A 27,520-nucleotide genomic window follows, 5' to 3' on the forward strand; every position below is an offset into this window, starting at 1 on the left:
TGTATGTCTGTCCGGCCTAGCTGGGTGATGTGGGGGGGGGTACAACATTTATTTATTGGACCTCCCAGTCACATATGCCCAGGCTGTAAATATGTTACCCCTAATTGCTGTGAAGTAACCTATTTATGTACATGTGTATATCTACACTGGCATATATATTTTGTTTTGTGTGTATGTGTACATATCAGTACCTGTTGTTTGTGTATATATATCTATATATATCTATATATATATCTATATATATCTATATATATATCTATATATATCTATATATATATATATATATATATATATATCCGTAGTATATCTTTGTGTGTGTATATATATATCCGTATGAATATATATGTGTATGTAAATTAATATAGATATATGTATATATACGTTTTTGTCTATATATACATCTGTGTGTCCATTAACCTATACATTTCCCGGACATGCGTATTGGGTTTTATCTCTGCTTCAACGGCATACTATTGCCTTAGTCATTATGACACCGACACTTCACTCCGGTGAACTTGTGCTCAGTATATTGCACGTTATACAGCGGACAGATGTCGCACGTTTTTCATGTCTGGGGTGCCGCTGTTAACTGGGATGTGATACAGTGTCATTCGACCTATTACTCATATGCACAGCCTATTATTCCTGCTGCTGTGTTTGATTCTGTGCACATTCATATTATTACTGTTGATAGGATGTGTGTTTGTGTTACTGTGACTGTACGTCAACATATTGTTGTCTTCATGTAGTTGTGTTTTTCTGCTTTTCCCGGTTTGGGGTTGTCACAGCAGAACTCTGTTCCGCTCATGGGTGACGTATAGGTTTTACGTGCCGGGCTGCCAGCTCTGACGCACAACGTTGACAATGATATGCCCATTCACGCATGTCTCCACGCAAATGACGCTCTATCTGGGAATGGCACCTACGTACTAGCTGACCTCCACGGGCCGCTCATTTGCACCCGGCGCAACATACCCTAGCACTCCTGTGTCCATAATCGCATATCCATAGTTTCTCCTGCACACCCGTGTTGAGTTTCCATGCATAACAGCCATTATACACCTGATATCGCAGCCATGACACACCTTTACACGTTGCCCTCTCATGAGCGTTGGGGCCCTACACACATTTTGTACCGCCTCGTGTATTCACAGGCTCACAATCCATTTATATTTGCACATACGTGCCTTTCCTGGTGTTATGGATTACGAACGATTTGTGGGTTACAAGTGTAGGTGGTCGCAACATGTACTACATCCTGTCTGTTTATAATGTTGACATAGCACTTCAATGATGTTATGGACACTGGAATAACCCTGCCTCTGGTGTGAAGAGCGGTGCTCTACTCACACTTGTGCAGCTTTATGTGGCATACGCTGCGAGCACTTCATAATTCCTTACTTGCTCTGGATTCCCTTCAAAACCCTTATGTTTGCTTTCATCTTTCGGCATTCCTTACATATATATATTTATATATATATATATATATATATATATATATATATATGGTTCTACCTCACATAAACGAAACACCAAAACACCGACAACGCAATCACCGAAACCACATAACCGACAGTACAAAAACACGAAATTCCACATGCCCGACAACGAAATAACCGACGGTATACAAACACGAAACCTCATACAATTCACACACCACAATCAACAAACAAAACACATTCCCCGTCCAAAAACCACATACACAACACAAGCACACCAAAATCCCTACAAACCCACACTAAACCTCACATACACAACTACCTACAACCCTAACCCAAACCCTAACCCTAAGGTCCGTCACTACCGCACACTTACCTGACCCGCTCCCTAACCCTAACTCACTTATCCCGCCCCTAACCCAAACACAATCACTACCGCACACTTACCTGACCCGCTCCCTAACCCTAAGTCACTTATCCCGCCCCTAACCCAAAGACAATCACTACCGCACACTTACCTGATCCGCTCCCTAACCCTAACTCACTTAACCCACCCCTATCCACACTTACCTTACTCGCACCCTAACGTCCGTCATTACCGCATACTTACACAGCCTTTTCCCATTTCGGCATCCTCGGCGTCGGTGCTTTCATCCGTCGGATCGGTCTTCTGCTTGTCGATCTTCTAGGTCCCGTCGCGTCGGTCTTCTGTTACTTATCCCATGAGGGATATCCCAAAAATTGAACAAGACCAAAACAAGACAAATACAGACCATTCTTCTGGCATTACGAAAATGTGTTGGGGGTTTTACATGCAAGGGATACATAGTTTTCAATCCTGAAACTGCCTAGGGTGACACTACCTACTACATATGCGTAGTGGTCACTATGTGTAGATGTGGCTGCACCAATCCAGTAGGCCAAGTATGGCTGGATTTGGTGGATGTTCAGGTATGGGAGCGGGTTGTGTGCTGTGGAGGGGATGCTGGGTAGTCCATTATGCATCCAGGTGTGTTGCATTTGATATGGCCAGTTCCATCAGGACCAATCTGTGGGTATGTGCCGGTGACATGTCTATACATTTGTATCGCACATTTTAATATTCATATGTTTGTGGGATTGTGTTCTACAGTATGGCCTGTCTGGTTGAATTGCAGATGTGTATACATGTTTTTGTGTTTCTTTCTGCTTCACCCGGTGCTCCGTCATACACCTCCAGTTCACCTGTTCTGCATACGACTCAGTGTCGCCTTGGAGGATTATACCATTACCCATCCCCCCCCACACACATATTCCTGACACTCCATCATCACTGCTTTGGTTGATGGCCCATGACACGGTCAAGGTAACACATTGCATACCCTACATATGTCAGGTACCTGTATAGTTGTGTGGACTACCCTGCCATGTTTGACTTTCCACATGCTATACCTCCCACACATAGGTACACGCCCATACTTAACTTTCATGACATGGTTGGTATACCCGGGTAATACCCGTTCAACTGTGACACATCCTGACAAGTTTGGCTTGGACTGCTGATGTGCGGATTTTGGCTGACTGTTCTAATCATTGGTAGGATGCCACCTTTTCCTATGTCAAGGATGGGATATATTCCAGACACATATCCGACTGTACCAGACAACACGTACCCACAGTCAACGGTACAGATAATACTGTTCCTTTCAGCCTACATGTTGCCTTATTGTTGTAGCAGTTTATATGCTCCATCTGTTTCGTTTACATGCTTATTCTATTTCCTGTCACATTTGTTATGTGAAATACGGACATACCTATTGTATGTGACTATTACATGCGTTGTGGGATATAATTCAGTCATACGGTCGCTAGATATGTACATTTATTGTGTTTTTTGTTATTGACACATCTGCCCAGCTGTGTACCCTCCCTCACAATATGGATCAGCTGGTGACCCTGACCATTGGGCCGGATGTACCTATTGGTGGCATGCTAACATAGGATGCGTTTAACTTCCACTTGGTATAACTATCTACACTGCGTTGGACTACGGGCACACGGTTTTCAATGTCATTGTGTTAGCAGGAGCTGTCTTGAATGCTTTGCATACATTTCAGTATCCATGGACACTGACAGATGTGATTACTATTGCTTGCAAATTGTTATAGGCAAGCATTTTAGGTTGCACGTCGACAGCTGACATTTCCAAGCCTCCTTGCGGCACTTAGACACACCCTGTGCAATCGTGCTCCTTTCCTATGCACTTGGCTGTGGCGGCAGCGCACCTTCATTAATATGCATTTGGCGCTACTGCGCCATCTTCACGCCGCATGGTCAGTACAAGCCTAACACCGGCCTTCCGCCGAGCTTCATGAATCCTGTGGGAAGAGTGTAGCATGTCAGTTACAGTTCTGTAAGCCGTTACAAAGTCAGGCAGTTAATCAACCAATCTGATGTCCTTTTCCTTTTCATTCTTCCTCATTGAAGGGTTTCGGATCCGATCTTTGGATCCATCTCAGTAGCCTTTTCCAGACTTCAGATCCTAGTTTCAAACTCCTCCCTCTTCCCATAATATACTACACTCTCTCTAATTCCTCATGTCTTGTCTGCTGCCATATGTGACAAGACGGAAGATTATGAAGTCTCGCGCTGTAAGGACTTTAGCTTTCTATATCTTTTCTGTTTTATTTAAGTTGGTTATTTGTAGATAGTCCTTCCTCCCTCTTGGTTGTTTGCTTGTACTTCATGTTTTTTCATTGATATTTCTTACCTTCTTTATTTTGTTGGTGTCTTATGGCTGCATATCAGTGCTGGTAATATTTTGGTTACAGATTCACCTTGTACCCATATTCTTTCCACTCTGTGTGCTCTGCTTTACTGAGTTGCATTTGATGTTTTTTTTCCTGCCCCCTCAACACTATTTCTCCATCTTGTTCTGACTGATAGTGCAGCTTCTTCCCTTCTTGTTTCCTGCTATGGCTTTCCGATTCAGGTTCTTCTCTCAGTCAGGCCTCTTGATTTTTTGCAGCTGAACTGTATACGACTCAGATCAGGAGACTCATCATCTCAGCCTCTGATAGAGTTATGTAATAAATTTGACTGCTTCCCATTGAAATATTTCTTGGTTAGCTGCAGCTTATAAGTATGCCACCCACTGGGACTTCTCTACCTTTGTACTGTGCACACCTTGCTATTAGGAGCACTTGCCAAGCTTTAGAAGCCGTAGTCTTTACCACATGGACACAAGGTGCAGAATTTTAAATCTTGCAGTCCTGCTGAATCTTGTCTTGGTTTTCATTTAGAGATTCTTATGGCTTTGTTTGTGGTGAAACCTTAGAAAAATTCAGACATCAGAGCAGCTCACCATTTTAAAACAAAAAAAAAATGAACCACCTCTTCAGATTTTTTTGGATCCCTCTCCCCTCAGATCCATAGTTCATGGCACTACCTTAAGTTCCGAAGTTCTTCTCAGATCTGAAAGGTAGGTGTGATAAATCTCCCAACTTCCTACCTCCATCATTGGATCCTAAGTCTCTGGATCAGACTGAATAGAGTTCTTCTTTGGAGTCATAAATTATAGACTCCCTCATCTTGGATCCGGTCTGCTCGGATGTCCCCGGGGATCCAGTAGTTAATATTTGCATGTGGCCAAACTGTTCTTCTTGGATCCGATGTATAGCAGGGCACCCAGAAACAGCTGAGGTGTTCTCAGATCTGGAGCTGTTGGGCTTATGATTCTCTCCTTGGATCCAAGTTTCTAGGATCTGACGAGTAGCAGGTCGACTAGAGGAAACTAGTCTGTTCTCAGATCTAGTACCTTTGGATCCAAGGCATTCTTTGGATCCGGTGGTCTTTTTCTTTTTTGCATTAAAAAAAAAAATGGAATCATAATTGATGTATTCAGCCAAAATACACAAAGCCATATAGTAGTGAAGGTAGAGGCCCAGGAACCACACAAACCGAAGTCCAAACCACAAATCCAATTTATTGACAGCAAAAACAGACCAAATGCAGTTGGTCTGTCTTTGCTGTCAGTAAATTGGATTTGTGGTTTAGACTTTGGTTTGCATGGTTCCTGGGCCTCTATCTTCAGTATTTGTGGTTCTTGTTTTTTTTTTGTTTTGGACACAAAGCCATATAGGGACAATTTTAAAATATTGCTCCTTCTAACTTAGAAAGTTGATAGAATAACAGATCTGATGTGTCCCACTTCATTTCATTAACCTGTGGGTTACAAGTCCGATCCTTGGAACTGACCAGCCACTTTCTTTCAAGCTCATGACTCATGTCTTGAGCTCCTGCTGCCTACCCATAATGCCCCGTTCCCCCAGAATAACTCAGATCTCATTTGCCACACTTCAGGTTTGCATCGAGTTTCTTGGTCTTGAGCTTCTCCTCCGCCCCAGTCATTCTTTGCTGCTCTGGAGCCGAATAATGCTCCCACAGCAACGGCTCTTACAGTTTCGGTGCCAGGATCATCTCTGCAGCATATGTAAGGTGGTCGCCATCTCATTCCCCTTGGTGATCCTCCAGACCTCCACCCACCACTTCTTCTGGGTCTTCCCGAAGTCTGACCTCCAAGGACATTGGCAAGCTCATTAGACAATTTCTCGAGACACGGCTCCAGATAGTGCTTGTGTCCACTCTGTCCACATCTGGATCTGTGACAGTTTCCCCTGTTCCAGCTGGTAACGCCTCTGATCTGACTCTTGGTTTCGGAGTTGTTGGTTCTGTTGGTCCTGGTGGTGGGATGTTGGAGCTGATAGAGATTTTCTCTTTACTGCCCACTTTCTCCCTGACCTGCTCGGCTGAATCAGCTTCAGTTCTAAGGATGTCTTAGAGCTGTAGTCTTGAGGTCGGTTCCTGGGGGTTGACCTCGACTCTGAAGCTTTTGGAGCCGTCTGTTCCCCTTGGAGCCTCGGCCTTCGACAGCTCTGCTCTGACTGCCCTTCTTGGAGCAGGAGGCTCAAACTCTCCAGGAGGTGTCTGCTCTGGTGGTCTTGGCTCAGGTGGGATAGCTCCAGGTGCTTTGGAGCCCTTCCCCTTTCAAAGTCATGGAGAGGGTTCTCTTCATTCTTAGGAGACCCTCGGCACTTACCACTATGGAATGTTCCCCTCCTCATACTGGACTTGTGTTTGAGGTTTCTGAGCTGCTACATGGACAGCCTCCACACCCTTCCCTCTGTGGATCCCCAGGCTTCCTTCAACAACTTCCCGAGGTGGTCCCTCAGAAGAGATTGTATAAAAGGAGGCACATTGATTCCTCTACGGAATCACAAACTATGGATACTGATTTCGAGGAAGGTGAAGGGTCTCCCAAATCACCACCCAACGAGGTCTCCTTTAGCGACATTCTTGAAATCCTTCATCAGAGGATGTACGTCTTGGATGATTCTTTTTTGCAGCAACTTTTTTACTTCCTGGGCCGCTTCCTCCCTCTGACTGGGTGGAACATTGGGGAGGCAAAGTTTTCATTTGTGAGTTTCAGAAAAGGGAATAAAGTATCCTCTGGATACAATCCTTAGCACCCATTTGTCATTTGTGATTGCCTCCCAGGCTTCTGGGTGCAAGGAGAAACACCTCCCGACTGCTTTCAGAGGAGAGAGTCTTGGGGCAAAGGGTGATATAGTCAGAACGAGAGATGCCACCCATGCGGCCAAGGGGATCTGCAAAATCAGGGGTCGCAAGAAACTTTCCAGGATAAGCCTTTCCAGCAGTCCTGAACTGTTGCCTGACTTCTCTCTGAAAGCAGTCGGGAGCATCAAAATGTACAAGCACTCCAGGCGTTTCCTGTGTTTCAGGCTGGGAGCCAGTCACTACCAATTCCAGTTCAGGGTGCTTCTATTTGGTCTCACCATAGCCCCCAGGGTGTTCACTAAATGTCTAGCAGTAGTTGCAGCTCATCTCTGACTGCAAGGTTATCAGATATTTCCATATCTGGATGACTGGCTTCTGACTGCTCCAAACAGGCATCTACTCCTTCAGGCCAGGGATTATTTTCTCATGTTGGCCCCAACCCTCAGGATAACAGTCAACATATAGAAGTCACAGTTGAACCCAGTACAAGCCATAGATTTCATAGGGGCCCGCCAGGACACAAGACATCTTATGCTTACCTCACGATAGATAGGGTAACAAACTTAAAATTTCGCATCAGCCAGATTTTGACCATTCCAAAGCCCCTGGCCTCTCTAATTCTCAGGGCATTAGACTCAGAGGCAGCTACTATAACCCTTCTGCCCATGGCATGTTTTCACATGTGGGTATTACAATGGACCCTAGTACTTCAAGGTGAAGCCACCAACACAGAGACTTCTTCACACATGAGGCAGACCAATGGAAAAATTCAAAGTATTTCTGATGACCATGCAAAGAGAAGCATGGACAACAGCATCCCTTGGGGACTGTTCCTGACGAGGGATCAAGGAAAAGTACCTGATGCATTTGTTGTTAAAGGGGATGCAAAGAGACTGCAACAAGGATGACCCCATTTCTGGAAGATTGTGTCTACCATTGGCTGATTCAGGGATCACTCATGAGGCATCAGTAAAGCTAGGCTGAGCCTGTTTGCTAATATGCTGTACTCCCCCGGAATGTGCATTGCTACCAGACAGCGCTTGGTAGAAATCGCTCACTGCCACACACTCATTGCTTCTCGATATAGGGGGTACGACCTGGTCCCTCCCTGTTTTTTGATGTACCAAACCACTGATATATTGTCCGTTTGGATTGCAATAGCCCCCCTGAAGTAGAAAGCTGTATAGTTTTGCAATGCTAGAACAACTGCTTTCACATTCCAGGGGAGTCCAGCATATTAGTAAACAGGCTCAGCCTAGTTTTACTGATGCCTCATGAGTGGTCCCTGAATCAGTCAATGGCAGGCTCTGTGCCTTTCCTTCTCTTCAGTTGATTCTCAAGTTCCTACAAAAGGCTCTCAGGTTGCAGAGCAAAGTAATCCTCATTGCCCCCTTTTTGCCCTCGACAAACCTGGTTCATCTACCTTTGGTCTCACCTGGTTTGCCCCTGATGACATTGGATCTGAGTCCAGATCTGCTATCTCATCCATTGGGGCATCCAGACATTCAAGGCCTGAAATTAACCACATGCTTTCTCCACTTCCGATGATGACAAGATTTCCCAGGCTGTCTTCCCCCATTTGAGAAATTTTAATTTCCTCTCATAGATCTTCCATGCGTAGCATTTACAGGAGCAAATGGAAGAGATTTTCCTTTTGGGCTGAAGAGAAACAGATAGATCCCTTTATAGCCCCACTGACAGTTGTGTTAGATTTTTTGGCTTCCCTTTTTGAGGATGGTGCTAGTTACTCCCCTGTCAAAGTTCATCCGGCTGCTATATCCAATTTTCACATGGGTTTTGATGCCGTATCTCTTGCTTCTTCTAAACTTTGTGAAGCTTTTCTCAGGGACACCTTCCTGCCCCAACCACTGGTGAAATAGCCTACTATCCAGTGGGATTTAACTATGATTTTGCAAGCTTTGGTCCACCCCCCTTTTTGAACCCTCAGCTATGGTGGATTTGAAATTTCTGTCTTGGAAGACTCAGTTTTTGTAGCTATTATTTCGGCCAGAAGAGTGTCTGATCTCCAAGCCCTTTTGGCAAAATTTCCATATTTGATTTTTCACAAGGACAGAGTGACCGTGCGTACTAATCCTTCTTTTTTATGCAAGGTGGCTAAGGAGAGTAACATTAATCAGTCCACCAATCTTCCGATCTTTTTTTTTCTGATTATCAAGATAAGGGTGAATACAGGTTGCATTTGCTTGATGTACGTAGACAGCTTTGTTTTTATAAACATAGAACCAACCCCTTCAGGAAGTCTGACCAGTTGTTTGTTTCTTTTTTGAATGCAAAGAGCGGTAGAGTGGTTATCAAAGTTGTGCTAGTGAGATGGTTGAAAAACTGCATTACCTTCAACTACTGTTTCAAAGGTATTCCTTTACCAGGATGAATAAAGGCCCATTCTACAAGGTCGATGGCTATGTCTCAGGCTTTTTGGCCTACAGTTTCAATTGCAAACATTTGTGCTGGGTCAAATCCCCACACTTTCGTTATGCATTACAAATTGAACATCATATCCAGGAGTAGAAGTGTCTTCAGTTCTACTGTACTCCAGAATATCCTTCCTTGATGGCCACCCTGGATTATAGTAGCTGGGGACTCTGTCCCACAAGTTAATGAAATTAAGTTGACAATATTAGATAAAGAAGTTACATTCTTACCATAAAGTTCCATCTGTGTTGCCTGTCTTCATTTCCATTAACTTTCCCGCCCCCTTCGCCCTATCCAAGTCTTTGGAAAGCCTGGTAGAATTTATAAGGAATCTCTGTTCCTTCGGTTGAGCTCCTAAAGTTCTCTTTCATTGTTATATATAGACATATTTAATCTGTGTGTTATTTTAGGGTAGTATAATGTTTGTTAGCTGTTGTACTTTTTTTGGAAAATTTGATCTGAGGTATTCTGGGGGAGTGGAGCATTATGGGTAGGGAGTAAGAGCTCAAGTCAGGAGCCTCGAGCTGGAAAGAAAGCAGCCAGTCGGTTCTGAGGATCAAAACTGTAACCCACAGGTTAATGGAAATGATGGACAACACAGATGGAACATTATTGTAAAAACATAACTTTGTTTTGCATTGGCATGAATTTTCTGAAAGGTATGAAGTCTGAATCTCTGTCATTATTTTCTGACTTCAGTTTTTAATGAATTGATAATGATTTGCCAGAAAACCACAATTTTATGAAAAATGGACAAAAAAAAAATGCAGAAAAAGAAGAATATTTTGTGAAACTCTGTACAGTTGAGAGGTATGGCTCACTTACTCTTGTTCTAACTGGTTTCTGGGCTCGAGCAACAGAGTTTGGAGTCTAGTCATCCATCCGTAGAGCTGACAGGTCAAGTGGTTGGCTCCCCCTTTCTCTTCCTAAAATGCATGGTAGCTTGATTGGTACTGTGCCTTGGACTTTGAGAGTAACATTTGGGAGCTGTCCTCCAAACACTGCCAGGGTGGACTTGCTCTGTTTCCTTACATCTGAGGAACTTTAGCAGGTGTGGAGTTCTGGAGGTCCACTCTGTCGCGACTCTGTGGGGTTGCTCCTTGAGACTGGTTCCTCTTTTATGGCTTGGTGTGAGAATTTGTCTCAGAGATTTGTGCTTGGTCCTAGTTTGTGGACCCCTACGTAGTTCCACTGTGGCATCATCATTCTCTCCCTGGTGCTGTGGCCTGGGAGCTGGCCTGTCCTTTCTCCTGACCACCTTGGGACGGACACGGTGGGGGAGATCTTTTCTATATTATCTTTTTCTGTCACTCTTTTCGCTTTTCGATGGCTAGGACTTGCTTCAAGTTGGGGTCTTCATTCTTTCATCTATTGTGTTTTTCAGGAGGTTTTTCCCTTGGTGATGCTTAGAGGAGAATGCCCCAGCTCCTATGATGGGTCTGTTGTGTATAGGGAGGGGGGACTCTTGGGTTTTTCCAGTGGTATCCCTTTCCTTGTCCCTCTAGGGAATATGACAGTCTAGCTGTCTCATGGTATGAGATATGATTATTAATCCCCGCATGTCCTTTCCTCCTCCTCACGTTCAGTACTACGATTTTTCTCTTTGGGACTACATGAGACCCCGTAGAGATATTCCCTGAGCTACATTGTCTGCTGACCACAGTCTTTAGTCCGTAGAATATTTCAACATAACATTTTCATAAGTTTGCCCCTATGACAGAGCCCAATGCCTTCCCAGGAGTGGATCCAAGTATTCCCTTAAGAGTCCCAGGCATACACTGCTGCATGATCTAATGGATCTCAGTGACCTTCCTTATCTTTCCTTGGTTGAGATGCATTAAGCCATTTTTTTCTTTCAGTTCTTCCTTAGACTCCTTTTCTTAGGAAGACATTTAGGAGTTCACTACTCCACGAACTACTGCATCGCTCTTTCCAAATTCTTGAGGTCTCCCTTCCCTTATATAGAGGAAGACCCCTTTTAACTAGTTAGCCCTGATCCTACTTTCTCCCTAGATATTTTACATGACACTACATTACTTCAAGTAACTTCTTAAAGCATCTTTGTTTAATGCCTCTTTTAACGACTCCTTCCTTGGGGTCCTCAATTAATTATCTGCTCATCTGCAGCTAATGTAACAGGGGAGCAAGGCCGTGAATGCACTGGAATTAAAACCTTTTAACTGCCATTCATGTATTTTCCCAGCAAGGCAATAGAAATATGTGCCTAAAACGAAAGGCTAAAAAATAGGTTTCCAGATACACATTCTTAGATAGATTCCATCAGCGTCCTAACACACCTCACGGGCAGCCTTCCCATTGAAAATTTTTGAGGGTCATTTTCCCCCATCTGGACACCTGAACTAATTTCACAAATAATTCATGTGGTCTCAAAATAAGTTGCTATATCCCTGTCTCCCCTTTCATTCATAGCAAAAGAGAAAGTGGTTCTCGAGATCTGTCTAATTATTCTAAGTGTCCATGTAACCTATTTAATTTCCAACTGTTTGACAATTCAGTCCACCCAGTCTCTTCTGTGCATTAAAATAGATAGGCGTTCTGGAGTCATCGAGAGCTAGTCACTATCTGTTCAGTTACCTCTTTACTGCCACTGCAGCCTCAAGAAACTTTGCTTAAGGTCGAGTGTTCGAGGTAGTTCACATGTCACTAAAAATGCTGCTACTGTGATCATATACTAATGGTTAATTTTTCACTTAATGACCTGATATCAGTGTCTTCTAACCAGGGCTTAATTATTGTTTGTACATTTCTAAAACCCTGGGCCTTAAAAAAAATCCAGTTGTTAGACACCAAATCTGTCAGTTCCCGTTATTTCAGTATTTCTAGCTACAATTTTTCTTGCGATCCCTTTCTATAGAATTGACAATACAGTGGTCTATTCCTTACCAGCCTTTATCTTTCCTTTCAACATTCATTCGATTTGGCAGACATGGTATTTGTTAGTGTTTTTAACCATAAGACAGACGGTGGAGCAAACCATCCTATTTACCTTAGTATTTACCCATCTTCCCCACTATGGTAGGGGTGCAGATGAAGTGGAGGATGGTCCATCTTTATGGTCCCCCACAAAATACTCAAGAAATTGTCACTCCTCCAGTCATAGCAGTGGTTCTTTTAACACTGCAAGACTTTCAAGAATCATCTCCCTTAGGAATTTCCTTTTGCATAACATACTTCTCACTCTGACCCCCAGTGAGATCACAATTCAGATGGGCCCCTGTGGTCTATCTCCTATTTATCTATTCCCCATCTATCTTTGATCTATAACTTTTTGCACAAGCCATTAGGCTAAAGCCCTCCATTTATACCCTTGTCCCTTTTGTCATCTTTAACCTTTGGCTCCCATCTCTTGGGTCCCCTTTTTGAATTAAGATCCACAAATTGTATAGTCGATTTCAGATCTCCTATTCTGTCGGAGATCAAGTATTTAATTTTCCATATGCTTTAACTAAAGGCATGGCTTCTTCAAATTCAATGATAATATGATGGTCCGTCCTCTCTTCTCCCTACCTATGAAAGAACCTCGATCCAGTGAACAATTAAAAAAAAAAAGAGACGGCTTTCACAGCTTCAGACCTTATATGACAGACTAACTACATTATTTCCTTAAAGTTAGGGTGTTCTCCCAGACCAGTCCTTTCTTTATATCCATACTGGCCACAGAGATGATCTTTTATCAAGCCATATAATTGGACCACCTGTCATAATTTGCAGAATTATTTCCAAATGACTGAAATTGCATTATCGTTCTAGAACTCTTTCTACCAAATCTATTACTACCGCATCAGCCTTCGTCTTGAACAAAAACACCAACACTGCAAAGTATTCGAGTACCAGGATTGTAAATAAGACCAAACCTTGAAAAACACAATCCTTGGAAGTAACAGTCCGCTCACCTTGATGAATGAACACACCATAAATTATTCCAAGTACAAGGGTGTAGTCAAAGCACAGAAACGTTTATTCCACCATTCATTAAAATTCCACAGCAAAGGTAAAATCCTCCAAGATCCAACAGTGAAGTAAGCGCTTTCGTCTGTAAACATACCAGACTTTATCAAACTGTTGTATTTCCCTTCTCCTTGCTCTTATATACATTTGTGTACTTAATTAGTAACCAATTAACATTTAAAAATACAGTTCTCCTAAAATTAAAATTGTATGTACAAATACTAAAGCTCTGAGTTAGCAGGATTGCAATACACATAAAATGTGTTACCCAAAAGAATAATATATTTAAAGACTAAAAACATACATTATATTACAACTATTAACATTCTAAGTCACAACTTCCTAGCTCTCTGTTTTAACACTGGCCGTATAGATAAGTGATCATTAATACCCGGGAATTCAACTGCGCTTAATGTCAACTGCCAGTGTAATTCCCTGGTTTCTAATTCGTTCCCCCAATCACCTCCTCTAATGTTCCTTTTCACTATCTCAAGTATACCAAACTTGAAACTGGTGAAATCTGGACATATTTCTGAATGTTTGAAGAGGGCATTGTTTTTGTTCTTAATTTCCCATAGCATATGTGTGTTCATAAATTCTTTGCCTTAGGGATCTTTCTGTTTTCCCCACATAGAAGTTTGAACAACTTTGACAGATGGCAGTATAAACCACCCCTCTTGTTTGACAATTACCACCAACCATGCTAATAATGGGTGTCGTATCACCTACCTTGTATTCACTGCTTTCCAAAATCAGTGAACATTGATTACACCTACCACATTTTTTAGTATTCTTAACCGTACTTAGCTGGTTTGTGTGTTCTAATAAATATTTCATATTTTCCCCACTCTATTAGTAAAGAGTGGACCCGTACCTAACCAGTGGGTGTACTCTTCATTTCCTTCCAAAATCACCCAATTCTTGGTAAGAATCTTTTGTACCTCCCTACCAAATGAACTAAATTCTATCACCATAGAGTGTGTGTATCTATTGGTCTGATTGTTTCATATTTCCTTGAAAACTGGATGTTGTCCTAATAGGGGGATAAATTTGTTACCCCATCCTTTCATAATCTCTTCTTTAAATTTCTCCACCAATTCCACGGGGTATCCCCTATTCCTAAACATTTGAGTCAGTAACATCAGTTATTTTGTTAACCCTTCAAACGTTGAACACATTCTAGCCCCTCTCATCATCTGGCCTCTTACAAGGTTTCTCTTAATATATAAAGGATGTTGACTCTCAAACTTCAGAAAACTATTAGAATATGTCTGTTTCCTGTGGACCAGTGATTCAAAACACTTCTGGTTGAAATTTTTAGTCAACCTTACATCCAAGTAATCTATAACTTGTGGATTATAAGTGTGTGTAAATTGGAAGTATTCACAAATGTTAATGAAACCCTCAAATTTTAATAGTCTTTCTAGATCTACCTTCCATAAAATGAATACATTATCCAAATAACGGGTATATAGTATCCAGTCTTTGGAAAATTCCGTACCAAATATATGTTTCTTCTCCCACATACAGAAAACTAAATTGGCAAAAATGGGGGCACAACTTGACTCCATTGCTACCTCCTTTAGTTGCCTATAATATTCCTCTTCAAATATGAAAAAAATATTTTTTAATACCCATTCCATTGTTTGTACCACAAAATTAATCATGGTAGCACTCAAGTTACTGTATTCCATTAGTGCTTCCTGAAACAATTCCAACCCCAGTTTGTGGGGAATTGATCCAAAAAGATCAACAACATCAAAGGTTGAAAAACCTGTACATTGTGTATAAAATTCCTGTTTTATCTGAGTTAAAAAATCCCATGAGTCTTTGACAACTTGATCTACCTTGTGTAAAATGTCCTCTAATAACCCAATAAAGACTCCCAATGGGTGTGTGGAACTACCTTGGGCTGCAATAATCAATCTGTATGGTGGGTGATAAATGTCCTTGTGGACCTTTGGTATTCCAAATACAGTCGGGACAAAAGGGTATTGATTCTGTAGGAAGTTAAATACCTCCTCATTAATCACTTCCTGCATTAAACTGTCCTCCAGGTACATCTGTAATCTCCTGTGAGCCATATTAACTTTGTTTCTTGAAGCAATTGAATACTTGTCTGTATCCTGTAACATACTGGTTATCTCATTAATGTAATCAATTGTTTCTACTAGGACTACTTCCCTCCCTTATCAGGCTTCATTACCCGTATTGATACACCCTTTGGAGGCAACTGGAAAATGAGATTGGCACAATTGGAGAGTAAATGGCAAATTTTAACTGATTCTACGAGACCGCCTGGCCTCAATGATTTTATTAGTATTAAACCTTTTTTAGCTTTAGCTTAATACATTTTTCTATCAACATTTTTTCATCAGCTATTTTAGATATATTAGTATATATTTATTAGTATGCAACTGGTATGTGGTATCATGCCATATTTATTTTCATTTTTATATGTCCACTTACAATCTGCACACATATGTTTGAGTGGATAGTTATGATTATATTTATTGGCTTCAGTATTGTTATATACATAGTTTATATATGCACAAAAAATATTTTTATATACATAAATTTTAGTGATTTTTAACTCATACATTTATACATATAGCTTGTATATACATATTTTCCTATTTATACATGCTTTTTAGAGTGGAATATTTTATAGGTTGCTATATTAGTGAATAATGTAAGAAAATGATGGTTTGTCTCTTTAATTTTTTTGGCAGACTTTTGTTATCAATTATATCATCATGTAATTAATGGAAGTGTATAAATATGAAAGCGTTTTAGCATTTTATTGTTCTGAGGAAGACTGTTATTCAGTCGAAAGCTCTAAACCAGGAGTTGTTATTGTTCTTTAATAAATCGTGTTCATATCCTTGTCGTACGAGCAGTTATTCATTCTCAGCACATCATTTTCGTTCTTGTGATTTTCTCTTCTCTAGTCAAATTGTAAAATTCTTCTTTGTAACCATAATATTGTTTGCAAATTTCATTTTTACGCATATTTTCATAATGTGCCATCACTGGGTGTAATGGGGGGTTAAACAGACTTTTTTTCTTCAAAATACTTCCAGTCACTTTATTTGCATTGTTTGTCTGCTTAAAATATAACTGTAAATTTAATTTCCTTGTGTATAACTTTAATTCAGTTAGTGTTTGTGCTAATCCTGGTTTTCTCACTGTAACAAATTTAAATCCCTTCTCAAACAAAGTGAAATATGTATCTGTAACTAAATGACCTGTGTAATTTCCTGGAGTGAATAATCCCTGACTGGTCTTCTGTAATAAAATTATTGTCTACATTTACTTCTAAAATCTGCTGTTCCTGTTGTTGTTCCAATATGGTCTCTTTATTACAGAAGACCAGTCAGGGATTATTCACTCCAGGAATGGTTTTAAGATTTTGATGTGACAGTGCTCTGGCATTCCCTTTCTCCAGTCCATGGCTTCCTCTTATGCCTTTCTCATTGAGCCTTTTTTTGATAATATATCTTTTACAGTCACTTGCTCCATAATCATACCTTGGTGATGCATTACAAATTGGGCAGTGTCTCCAGAAGCATATCTTCTTTTGGTTCGACAGTTTTCTGGCATATTCTTCTTTGAGGACCTCCAAAGAGTTACGTAACTGGGGACTCTAACCCATCAGTGAGGAAGAAGGAAAAGGACAACATCAGATTTAGGAGTTATGTACTTACCATAACTTGGTATCTGTGTTGTCCACTTTCATTCCTCCTCACCTTTCCTCCTAGCCATCCCCCAGCCTTATCTGTTTTAGAAGGATATCGGACAATATGCAAACTTTTTGCTTCCTGATATGAGTTTTAATTCTTTAGGCAGCAAACTCGATCTGAGGAATTAGAGATAGTATAGTGTATTATGGGAAGAAGGAGGAGCTTGACACTAGGATCTGAATTCCGGAAGGTGCAGCCGAGATGGATCTGTGGATCGGATCCATAACCCATCATTGAGAAAGAATAAAAATGGACAACACAGATGTCAAGTTATAGCAAGTGCATAACTCCTAACTTTAGAACTTCCAATTACATTTGAATCTGTACAGCTGAAGGGCTGCAGCAGCAAGTACCTTATGCAGTTATTTAATTATTTGTTGGACCCTGACAAATGCAGTACTTGATCTGTTCAAGTGCATAATTTAAAAAAAAAATGATCCATTGTTGTTCAAGATACAGTGGGACTCCAGTACCACAAGAGAAGCCTCAAATCCAAACAAGTTTGGACAATCAGAGTTAATTGATTAAATCAGAATGGAGGGAGTACAGCTGAGCTTATTTAGTAGTTATAAGTAGTTTGATTCAGACCCAAAAGTTCTCCCAGCACTTATCAAATGGAAGTGAACATAAGATCCCTGCAGTAGATATTTGAGTATAGTATCTGCTGTGGTGCAATGGTTTGGTTTGAGATGTCTCAGCAATGGAGTGCCAAACTCACAGATTTGTTCAGAAAAGTATAGATGGGTGCCTATGTTTGAGCTGCTGGCGATTAATGGAGAACACCAGACTGATTGTAACTGAGGTCTAAGAATACGAACACGAGTTGCATTCAGTCCATTCTTCTCCATTAGTGCTGTAAAGATTACTGAGTTATATAATTAACAGAATTTCCTCATAGAAAGGAATTAACAGCAATGCAACTGGCAGAGACCACATAAATGGCATTTTCGTAAGGAAGCACTGACATGATCTAATCTATTACACCAACCTTCTAAATGCTTGTTTTTAATGCAAGTCCTACATTAAACAACACTTGAGATGTGCTACACCATTTGGAATTGAACTCCCAACCCCAAAGCACTTTCAGTAAATTTTGAAAGAAGGACCAGTGTCCAATCTAACTGCCTGAAAGAGGAGATCTCTTACAGTATGTCATTTTCTGTTGTTCCCTTAAATGAAATTGACCTCAAACACTTTCTAACTGATTTCTGAGTTACGAGACTCAAAAAAACAAAGCAGGGCAACTTCCACATGGAAACAGAGTGCTGCAAGATATAGGTTATTATACCAAAGTAAATTCTTTATGACAATAATAAGTACCCATGTACCATCCGGCCTTATGAAAGAGTGTCTTTATAATCAGAATTTAAAATGTTATGACAACAGTGTGCTTGCCTACATCTATGTTTCTGCCTTAAAACTTCAACCGACATTTAAAGACACTGTTCCAGTCCAGTGTTCTCCATTATCGCCAAGCTGCCGCCTATCCTCCTGCCATCAAAGTCTTTATTCGTATAGGCAAGTTGTTTCTTTACAAATCGGGACAGGTCTTGGTGGAAGTTTGAAGAAGGTGTACAACCTCGCTGAGGATTAATAAGCATTTAGAGATTCAGAAGGACTGATATATATTGTACAGGTATTTACAGGAGCCATATCAGGAATCTGGTCTAGTTTTGAAGGTTAAAATACAATTGCTTAGCAGCCATATCAGGAATCTGGTCTAGTTTTGAAGGTTAAAATAGAATTGTATAGCCTAATGTTGCTTGATAAGTCTGGCAGTTGGCTTTAAAAATTAAGCATGTAATTATTTTATACCTTATAAAACCAGGAAAGGACATTTCAGTGTTGTGGAACATTTTAAGGCAGTTTCATATCTTTTTGGGATACAAAATTAATGAAGCTAAAACAAAGGCAGTATCTGTCAATTATGTACCCACACACAAATTAGTTCAATATCTATATTTATGGGGGACATGATAAAATGAAATACTTAGGAGTATGGACTTAAAAGGATTATTTTGTGGCAGCTAAGTATATGTGGGAAGAGACTAAATAAATATAATACAAAAACTAAGAAATTGGAAACTCTGTTATTTGGATATAGATAGCAAGATACAAGCAGTTAAAATATTTCTAGTCCCTTTAGTGTTAAACACAGATAAGGCATATTTTTATCAACCAGAGAGGAAGTTGTGGATAGCAATTAATAAATAACTGAAGCATTGTATTTAGGAGGGGAAGACATCAAGAATCAAGTGGGATTAGCTAATTCTTCCAATAGAAAAAGATGGTTTGGGATTATCCAATATGAATGGGGTATTTCAGAGCTACACAGTCAAGGCTTCTGTACATAGTTTAAGCAGAAACCTATACTTCTAAGTAGAAAGGGATGATGCTGAAACGGGGGGGGGGGTTGAAGAAATAAGGAGAAGCTAGGACTTTGGATGCAGATTTTTAAGGAGAATAACCATACAGAATATTATATTCATAAAGTAGCAGAAAGTATTCTAAGAACCAAGCCACCACAGGAATGGAGAAAGGAGATTCTGCCAATAGGGAGGACTGCAATTAGGGATACAGACAGTATGCAAGAGGGGGTTGGAATATATTGGAGAAAACTGCCAACTACCCCCCCCCCCCAAGGTACTGAGAACAAATAATTAGAGAGGGAAAGGTAATAGAATGGGAGGAAGCCAAGGATGAATTTGGACTGCAGGCTAGCCTTCCCTGTCAAGGGATGATATCAGAGTATAGACATAGAGAAAGAAATAGGGGGGAGCCTAAGTGAAAGACTAGCACTGGTTTTTAGTAGAATCTAGAACAGAAGCTGCTGTTAAAAAAATAATAATTAGTGCAGCATATAAAATATTGCATGATAACTACTACAATCAGAGGAGGTTAGAAAGGATTGGGAAAAGATATTGGATAAGCAATTCACAAAGAAACAATGAGGGAAGGATATATGTATGTTTCCAAAATATACAGCAAAGTCTAGAAGATTTAGGATCTTTGCTTGGAAGTGTTTACATAGGTGTTTTTATACTCCAAGTAGACTCCAAAGAATTTTTCCTCAGGAAGACAGCAAATTTTGGAGTTGTGATGGGGAAGAAAGAAGTAATTGGAAACATATTTTCTGGGAGTGTAATGAGTTGGCAGACTTTAAAGATTCCTGCAGACTAGTCTGTCAGAGATACTGGGTGAGCAAATTAATGTAACTAAGGAAATTATTTCTTTGAGCTATGATACAGACTTGGAATTGTGTAGACATATTAAAGTCTTGCTGAATCTAATTATGGTGGCTGTCAAAAAAGCAATTACTAGAAAATGGAAATCAAAGTCTAAACCAATTGTACTAGAAGTGGTGAATATAGTAACAACGATAAGACAACTGGAATTGGTATCTTTAGAAAAGGGCAGGGGCAAATTACATAGAAAAAAATGTGAATTGTGGGACTCTTACCACACTTTTCGGCCACCAAACCATGACCGAAACACTAAAGGTGGAGGAATGTCAGTATTCACCAAGGATATTCACACCACCAGGCTAGTTGCCCAACACAATGCGTCTGAAATTCTCCAGGTGCAACTAACACTAGGTAAGACTGCAATCCAAATTGTAGCTTGCTACAGATCCCCCAACATGCCCCAAGATTCTCACTACACCTTTCTAAACATACTGGATAATATTAAGGTAGAACCAAACACCCTAATATTGGGTGATTTTAACTACCCTGCCATTAACTGGGAAAACTACTCGTGTACCAACACCTTTGCCCAATGGTTCTTGGAATTCATAAATTCCAACGCCCTGGATCAACTAATCCATAGTCCCACCAGGGGCTCCAGTATCCTAGACCTGGTCATTACCAACATGGGAAATCGATGCTCCACATCTATGGTCATCCCCTCATTAGTCAGGTCTGACCATATGCTAATCACCCTTAACATCCACATCCCACCCCCACCCCCCAGTAAGGAAATCTCCATAAAAAACTTCTCCAAAGCCAACTTCATGCTATTCAAGTCAGAAGTGATGAACTTCATGACACCCATGCAGACGGGAACTGAAAGTTCAACTGCTGAATCCTACACTAAGGCACTGTATGAGCACATCCACTCATGCATGAATCCTGCCATCCCAAATAGAACCAAGATGCACTCATCCAAAGAAAAGGAAGCCAATCTGGTGGTCCCCTGCCATAAACAAACTTTACAATAAAAGGAAGAAACTGTTGCAGAAAAGAGGAAAATCCCAGGATGCAAAAAACTCCCTTACCAGCCTCAGTAAGAAACTGAGATCCCTCATAAAATCCTCCAAAGCTAGTTACGAAAATAAAATTGCCAAAGATTCCAAAGACAACCACAAGGCATTCTATAGCTATGTCAAGAATCTAAATGTCAATGCTCAGATCTGCTCTGAGCTAAAAAAGAATGGCATTAAATATACTGATCCCAAGGATATTGCCAATATCCTGGCAGATCGATTCAGTGCCAGCTTCACCCCCCTCTCACCCCCTAAAAGGCCCATCTCAATACTGGAAGATTGCTAAATTCTGGTAATAACGGCCACACAGGTAAAAAACGGACTCTCCAAAGCTAAGAATACAGCATCCATGGGACCAGAGGACATCCCGGGCTGTGTACTACATGAACTACAATATGAACTGGCAACTCACCTAAGTGTCATGTTTAATCATAGCTTCACCTCAGATTTTGTGCCCACTGACTGGCGCAGAGCTACAGTTACCCCACTCCACAAGGGGGATCCACCTTGGATCCTGGGAACTACCGTCCCATCAGTCTGACGAGCCTTATCTGCAAGGCCATGGAGCGTATTATCATGGAACTTATAAACAAAGACACTGGCAACCTTCAAACACTGGACCCCACCCAATTTGGGTTCGTGAAGGGCCGATCTTGTCTCCTGAATCTGATTGACTTCTTCAAATCAGTCTCCAGAGCCATGGACAAGGGTAAGGTGGCTCACACAGCCTATCTAGACTTTGCCAAGGCCTTTGACACCATCCCCCACTCTGGAATGGTAGATAAACTTACTAAACAGGGCATTAATCCCTACATCACCCAGCGGGTTGCTAACTGGCTTACTGATAGAACCCACACTGGAAAAATAGCCGACTCCAAATCCAGCTCCAGACAAGTGACAAGTGGAATACCTCAGGGTTCAGTCCTGGGACCACTCTTGTTTGGCATCTACTTCTCTGAAGTACAGGCCAACACTAAGGGACTCTGGCTAACAAAGTTTGCAGATGACTGCAAACTGGGAGCCATTATTGAATCCCCAAATGATGTGGATACTCTACAAAAGGGCCTTGCAGAAACAGATGCTTGGTGCCAGAGGCATGGGCTCAAGCTCAATGCCAAGAAATGTATAGTTATCCCCTTTGGAAAAAAACATGTACCCATGAATTACCATATAGGTGGCAGTACACTAAACACCGAAAGTGTGATAACAGACTTAGGGACACAGGTGGACAGTGGTCTCCCCTTCGATAACCACATCGCCATAACAGTCAGGAAATCCTTCTATGTGGCACACCTCCTCACTAAGGGCTTTTCATCCAGAAAAAAGAAGGTCATTGTCCCACTGTACTCATCCCTCATTAGACCCATTATAGAATACAGTGCCCCATTTGGTATGTACCTCTCAAGACATCTGCAACAACTGGAAAGGCCGCAGAAATACCTCACTAAAAGAATCACAGGCCTAAAGCAGATGCCCTACGCTGACCGCCTTAAAAAACTCCAGCTATACTCTGTCGCATATCGTCTACTCAGAGGTGATTTCTGCGTAACATACAAGGCCATGTCAAACCCAGAGCTGTTGGACATGCTACACTTAAAGAAATCCCAATCCTTCAGAGCCACACGCTCCAGGGATCTAAACCTTGTCATCACAATAAACAAAACATGTTGGAGGGATAGGTTCCTGACCCACAGACTCCCCAGACTCTGGAATAGATTGCCCATACATGTCAAGCAGAGTGCCTCTTTGGCCCTCTTCAAAAGGAACCTTGACGATTGGATGGGAGAAAGGAAATTCACCCCGGGGATCACGTCAGTCGCCCTGCTAGACAAGGGTCCAGGGAAGTAAATAGTGTGGGAAGAAATAGCCAGGGAATTGCTATGGCTAGGCTTGTATAAGCCCTAGGGCTGATAGCCTTGTACCAACCTATGAACCTATAATACATATAGATGAGAAACGAGGTTTAAAAGAAGGCAGGAGTTGAATGAGCTATGTAATGTTTGACAATGACTGGATAGATTATAAGTAATGTATAATGTTTACAACTAAGATTATGTCAGTATGGTTTGTCATGTATAATGTTTGCAATTAAAATTATGTCAGTATAGTTTGTTTTCATTTATATAAATGTATGATTGCCTATGTCATAACTGATAATTTAACAAAGATGTTTCTTGTTTAAAAAAATAAAAAAAAGGTTAAGGTTGTGAGCTGTATTTCCTCTGGTGTAAAGTTTGATTCCCACAAACCTTGTTTGCTTACTGTGTGACCTTCAGCAAGTCACTTAACCAGATAGTGCTTATGGGCATCTGGAAATTTGGGCTAGACTCCTTACTGGTCTCCTGGACTGCATTCCTAGTATTTACCTGTTTGGGATGTGAGTACTATTAAGTGCTTGAAAGGGTGGCAAAAACTTTTAATTTTGTCTGCTTAAAGGTGTATATAGCTAGGTATCTTATGATCCCAGTGATGGCTTACCTAATATGTTCCTGTGTTTATAAATGAAGAATTATTTGTGTTATAAAATTCCCATTTTTTTATCTTAAGCTCTAATGAGAAGCTGCAACTTCATTTTCTGTTATTCCTAAATGTAATGTAAATTTGTAAATCAAGACAGTCATTAAGAAGTCATCTTGGAAGTCTTTAAAAGCTGCACGTGTCCCTTTGAAATGATAGCCTGTACAGTGCACATTTACAGATTTTTATCTGTGAGTGTGGAATAGACTTTCAGGTACATTAAAATGCTTGGTTTACTGCCTTGAGATACAGTCTGATTTATTGCTATATTTGCTGTATGTGCAAAAACAATGTTAAATTTAGCAATCTTATTAGTGTGTTATTCAGTTATGACAGTAAATTATATCATCTGATGCTCTAGTTCTAAAAATAAGGCCCACTTTTCTGATTACATTAGATCGTTCATTACTAACATTTGAGTTTAATGACACCCTGTTCATTAATTCATTTTCCAGTGCAGTTACTGAAAGCAAAGTATTTGTTTTAAATTTTCCTCAGATTATTTGGATCTCTCCTTTCTGACTGATTTCCCAGTGAAACCCAAAATCATCAGCATTGCAGACATGCTTGTAACAACAGAACTTGGAGGCCATATTCTGTTTGTGTACTTTCTCAGTGATTGGATGTGGCTCAGCAAAATGAAGCTTTATAATCTAGTCACATGTGCTTTGTTTGAATATAATAGATGCCACTCTAGAAAACAGAGATTGGCTAATAAACAGGAATTTCTCTGGAGAAGTTACTTAGATAGCATTTTAAATATTTAACTAGAGCAGCATACGTGTCATAGTACAGCTTGAATTGTTGGCTGTAGGGCCACTTTTTTGTGAGCTTCAGATGAAGGGTTCCTGCTGCCAGAAACTCAATATTTTTTTTTTTCCTAATTGGCATTGGACCAATAAAATATATCTGCTTATACTTTATGTCTGGTCCCTTTAACGCATTGGCCATACGTAAAACCAGAGTACCAAATCCCACTAACAGGTAACAGTGGTGCTGTATCAGTCAGTTGTGACAAACTCTCATGGACATATGATTTGGAGACACTGGGAACAGGTAATATGAAATTTTAACATAAAGATTTCCAGGAGGGACATTTTGAAACCAAAGTGAATTTGTGGAATTCATTGTTTGGAATGTGCCTGTAAATGTATGAGTATTGAAGAACTGTTTATTACACAGAATAAAGCACTTGACAAGTTTCATCATCGTAATGTAAAATTATATTTACTTCAAACATTTGTGTATGATAAAATCCGCATGGGTTTGTAGCAGTGGATAGTGCCATATCTTTCAGGGGGTCTATGCATTTCGTAATGCAGTCAGGACCCCAATGTATTTTAGGTATTTACCTGGTACTGCCCACCTTTTTGAATAATCATGCGAAGATAGTGACTGTGTGCCTAATTCATTTTTCTGTTTTTGATTTAGGCTATTCTTGGCAAAGCACTGTTTGGAGAAAGCCATGCCCTTTTGTGGTGGGTGGGGATCAGTCTTATTCTCTGCGGATTGCTGCTACTACACACTGCAACATCCCGTGCTGACCTTGGAGATACTGAAAGAAAAGAAAAATAACCACTGCATAAAAGCTTTCTGATTGTAACATCCATACAAACTCAGCTGTGTCAACCAAAGTGGGTTTTTTTCTTAGCTGGTTTTCAGAGTGAGAACAGAATTATTCATGTGCCATTGCTTGGCCATTAATATGTACTCTGTGGCCAAGGGTAACTGCTTCAGGTAAAATAATGAATTATTGTCAGGAATTCCAGGATTGCTGTGTTAATACTGGATGAGATGAAAGTATTTTGTGCAGTGGAAAAGTAGAGGACACAAGAACTGCATTGCTCAGTGACTATACAAATATTTAATTCTTCCATTGTGGGTACAGCTTTGTTACAGATTTGAGACAATGTTGGCAGTGAATCAAGCAGGATTACCTTTGAAATTATTCTAGCATGGAAGGGTGCAAGCAAATGCCTGATGCCATGCTTTGCTTCACCTTTTAAGTTGACATCAAGTCACATTTCTGTTGCTAAACAGTGGGAGACAGAGGGAAAATGCACATATTTTGATGAGGAGAGGGGAAACATGGTTCAGTCAACAGGTTACTAACTAGCTGTTTTAGATAGAATAATATTATACAGGTCATTTGCTGATGGTCTAAGCTTCAATCTTTATAAAACGGTGTTGTTACATGTGCACACTATTTTGTTTACTGTGTTATGATTTGTTGCACTCGCTGTGACTAATTTTTGGAGTGGAGCATGCATACAACAAAATGTACACAACAGCTGGATGACTTTAACAGGCAGCAGCAGCTGTTATATGGCTCCTCAATTATGTTTATTGATCCAGGCGTCCACTTGAGATATCAATTATGTTTTGTGCAATATTACCTGTTTTTATGTCTCCTGCTGCATCAATGAACTTTGAAATATTCCTGAGTTTTTGTGTAGACTGCACATCAGAGATGCACCTGTCAGAGCTTTGCTTTATGTAGCTTTCTTTACAGATGTGGTGACTGCCAGATAAAAGATTGCACTCTGGTAAGGCGAAAAGGGCATGTAGCATGATGGATTTTTCAGTTATATGACAAGATGTGATTAAGAAATCATTTTTATGTATATTGTATTTTGTAAGTGTAAAAAACAGCAGCTGATGGAAATATATATATTGTTACTTCATAATATCTCTTGTTACATAACCCGCTAGTAGGATTTTCAACAATGCAGGAGTCTACCATTGGTTCCTAAGCTTACAGCTGTTTTTCTTCCAAGACCACCAACCTACTGATATATGGAACATGGTCACATGCAGAATTTAATTGTTGGCTGTAATTAATATTTAGCAGAGATTCATATCCCCAACTTTGTTATACAGTATAAGGCTTGATGCCTCCACATATACCGTTTAGGCCTTTCTTAGAGTAAAACAATGCTAGCACAGTGATGTATGTTGTTGCCAATTTGCTGTTGATACATTGGGTTCAGGTGCCTAGGCAGCGAGACCTTTCCCTTGTGGTACATTTGACTGGGGACAAATGGCTGAAATGACATTCAGCTGCAGAGAAATATGGCTGTTTGCAAATTCCCTGTGGGCAAAGAGAAGAATGTGTTGCCATACCTACAACTTCAATAACCAAATGCATAGGGGGAAAACAATGTCTATGGTCCCCAAGGGAACATGAGACAGCAGGCAATATGGCAGGCATAAGCAGCAGGCTGGCCAGAGGGCATGTCAGTGGCAGTAAAAATGTAGTGCACAATGGACAGTGCCTTTATAATCAGTGTGTGTGGACCACTACCTCCTTCACAGTGTCTAGGAAACATTACCTAAAATGCATACTGAAGCATAACCATGACTAGAGAACCAGGCAGGATTTCCTGCTTGCTGTAGCACACTTCTACATGACTTAGTTACACAAGTATGTACTGTACACCAAGCACAACAATCATTACTTCTTCTGCCTCCATGCATTTGGTTATTAAAGCTATGGGTATGGCAGTATGTGCTTCTCTTTGCTCACAGGGAATTTACAAACAGCCATATTTCTCTGCAGCTGAATGTCACTTCAGCCATGTGTCCCCAGCCAAAATGTA

General features: G+C 40.6%; 1 protein-coding gene across 1 annotated transcript in view; it reads left to right on the forward strand.

Annotated features, from left to right (window-relative positions):
• Positions 1 to 26,960, forward strand: part of TMEM42 (transmembrane protein 42) — a 121,680-nt gene extending 94,720 nt beyond the window's left edge. Inside the window, exon 3 of the mRNA XM_044064668.1 lies at positions 25,353 to 26,960. Coding sequence (XP_043920603.1) covers positions 25,353 to 25,496 — 144 coding nt within the window. The 3' untranslated portion in view covers positions 25,497 to 26,960. The remainder of the gene's footprint in view (positions 1 to 25,352) is intronic.
• The last annotated feature ends 560 nt before the right edge of the window (positions 26,961 to 27,520 follow it).

This window comes from Protopterus annectens, chromosome 3.part0, assembly GCF_019279795.1.
Source record: "Protopterus annectens isolate FY-2018-M chromosome 3.part0, PAN1.0, whole genome shotgun sequence".
Taxonomy (NCBI): Eukaryota; Metazoa; Chordata; order Ceratodontiformes; family Protopteridae; genus Protopterus; species Protopterus annectens.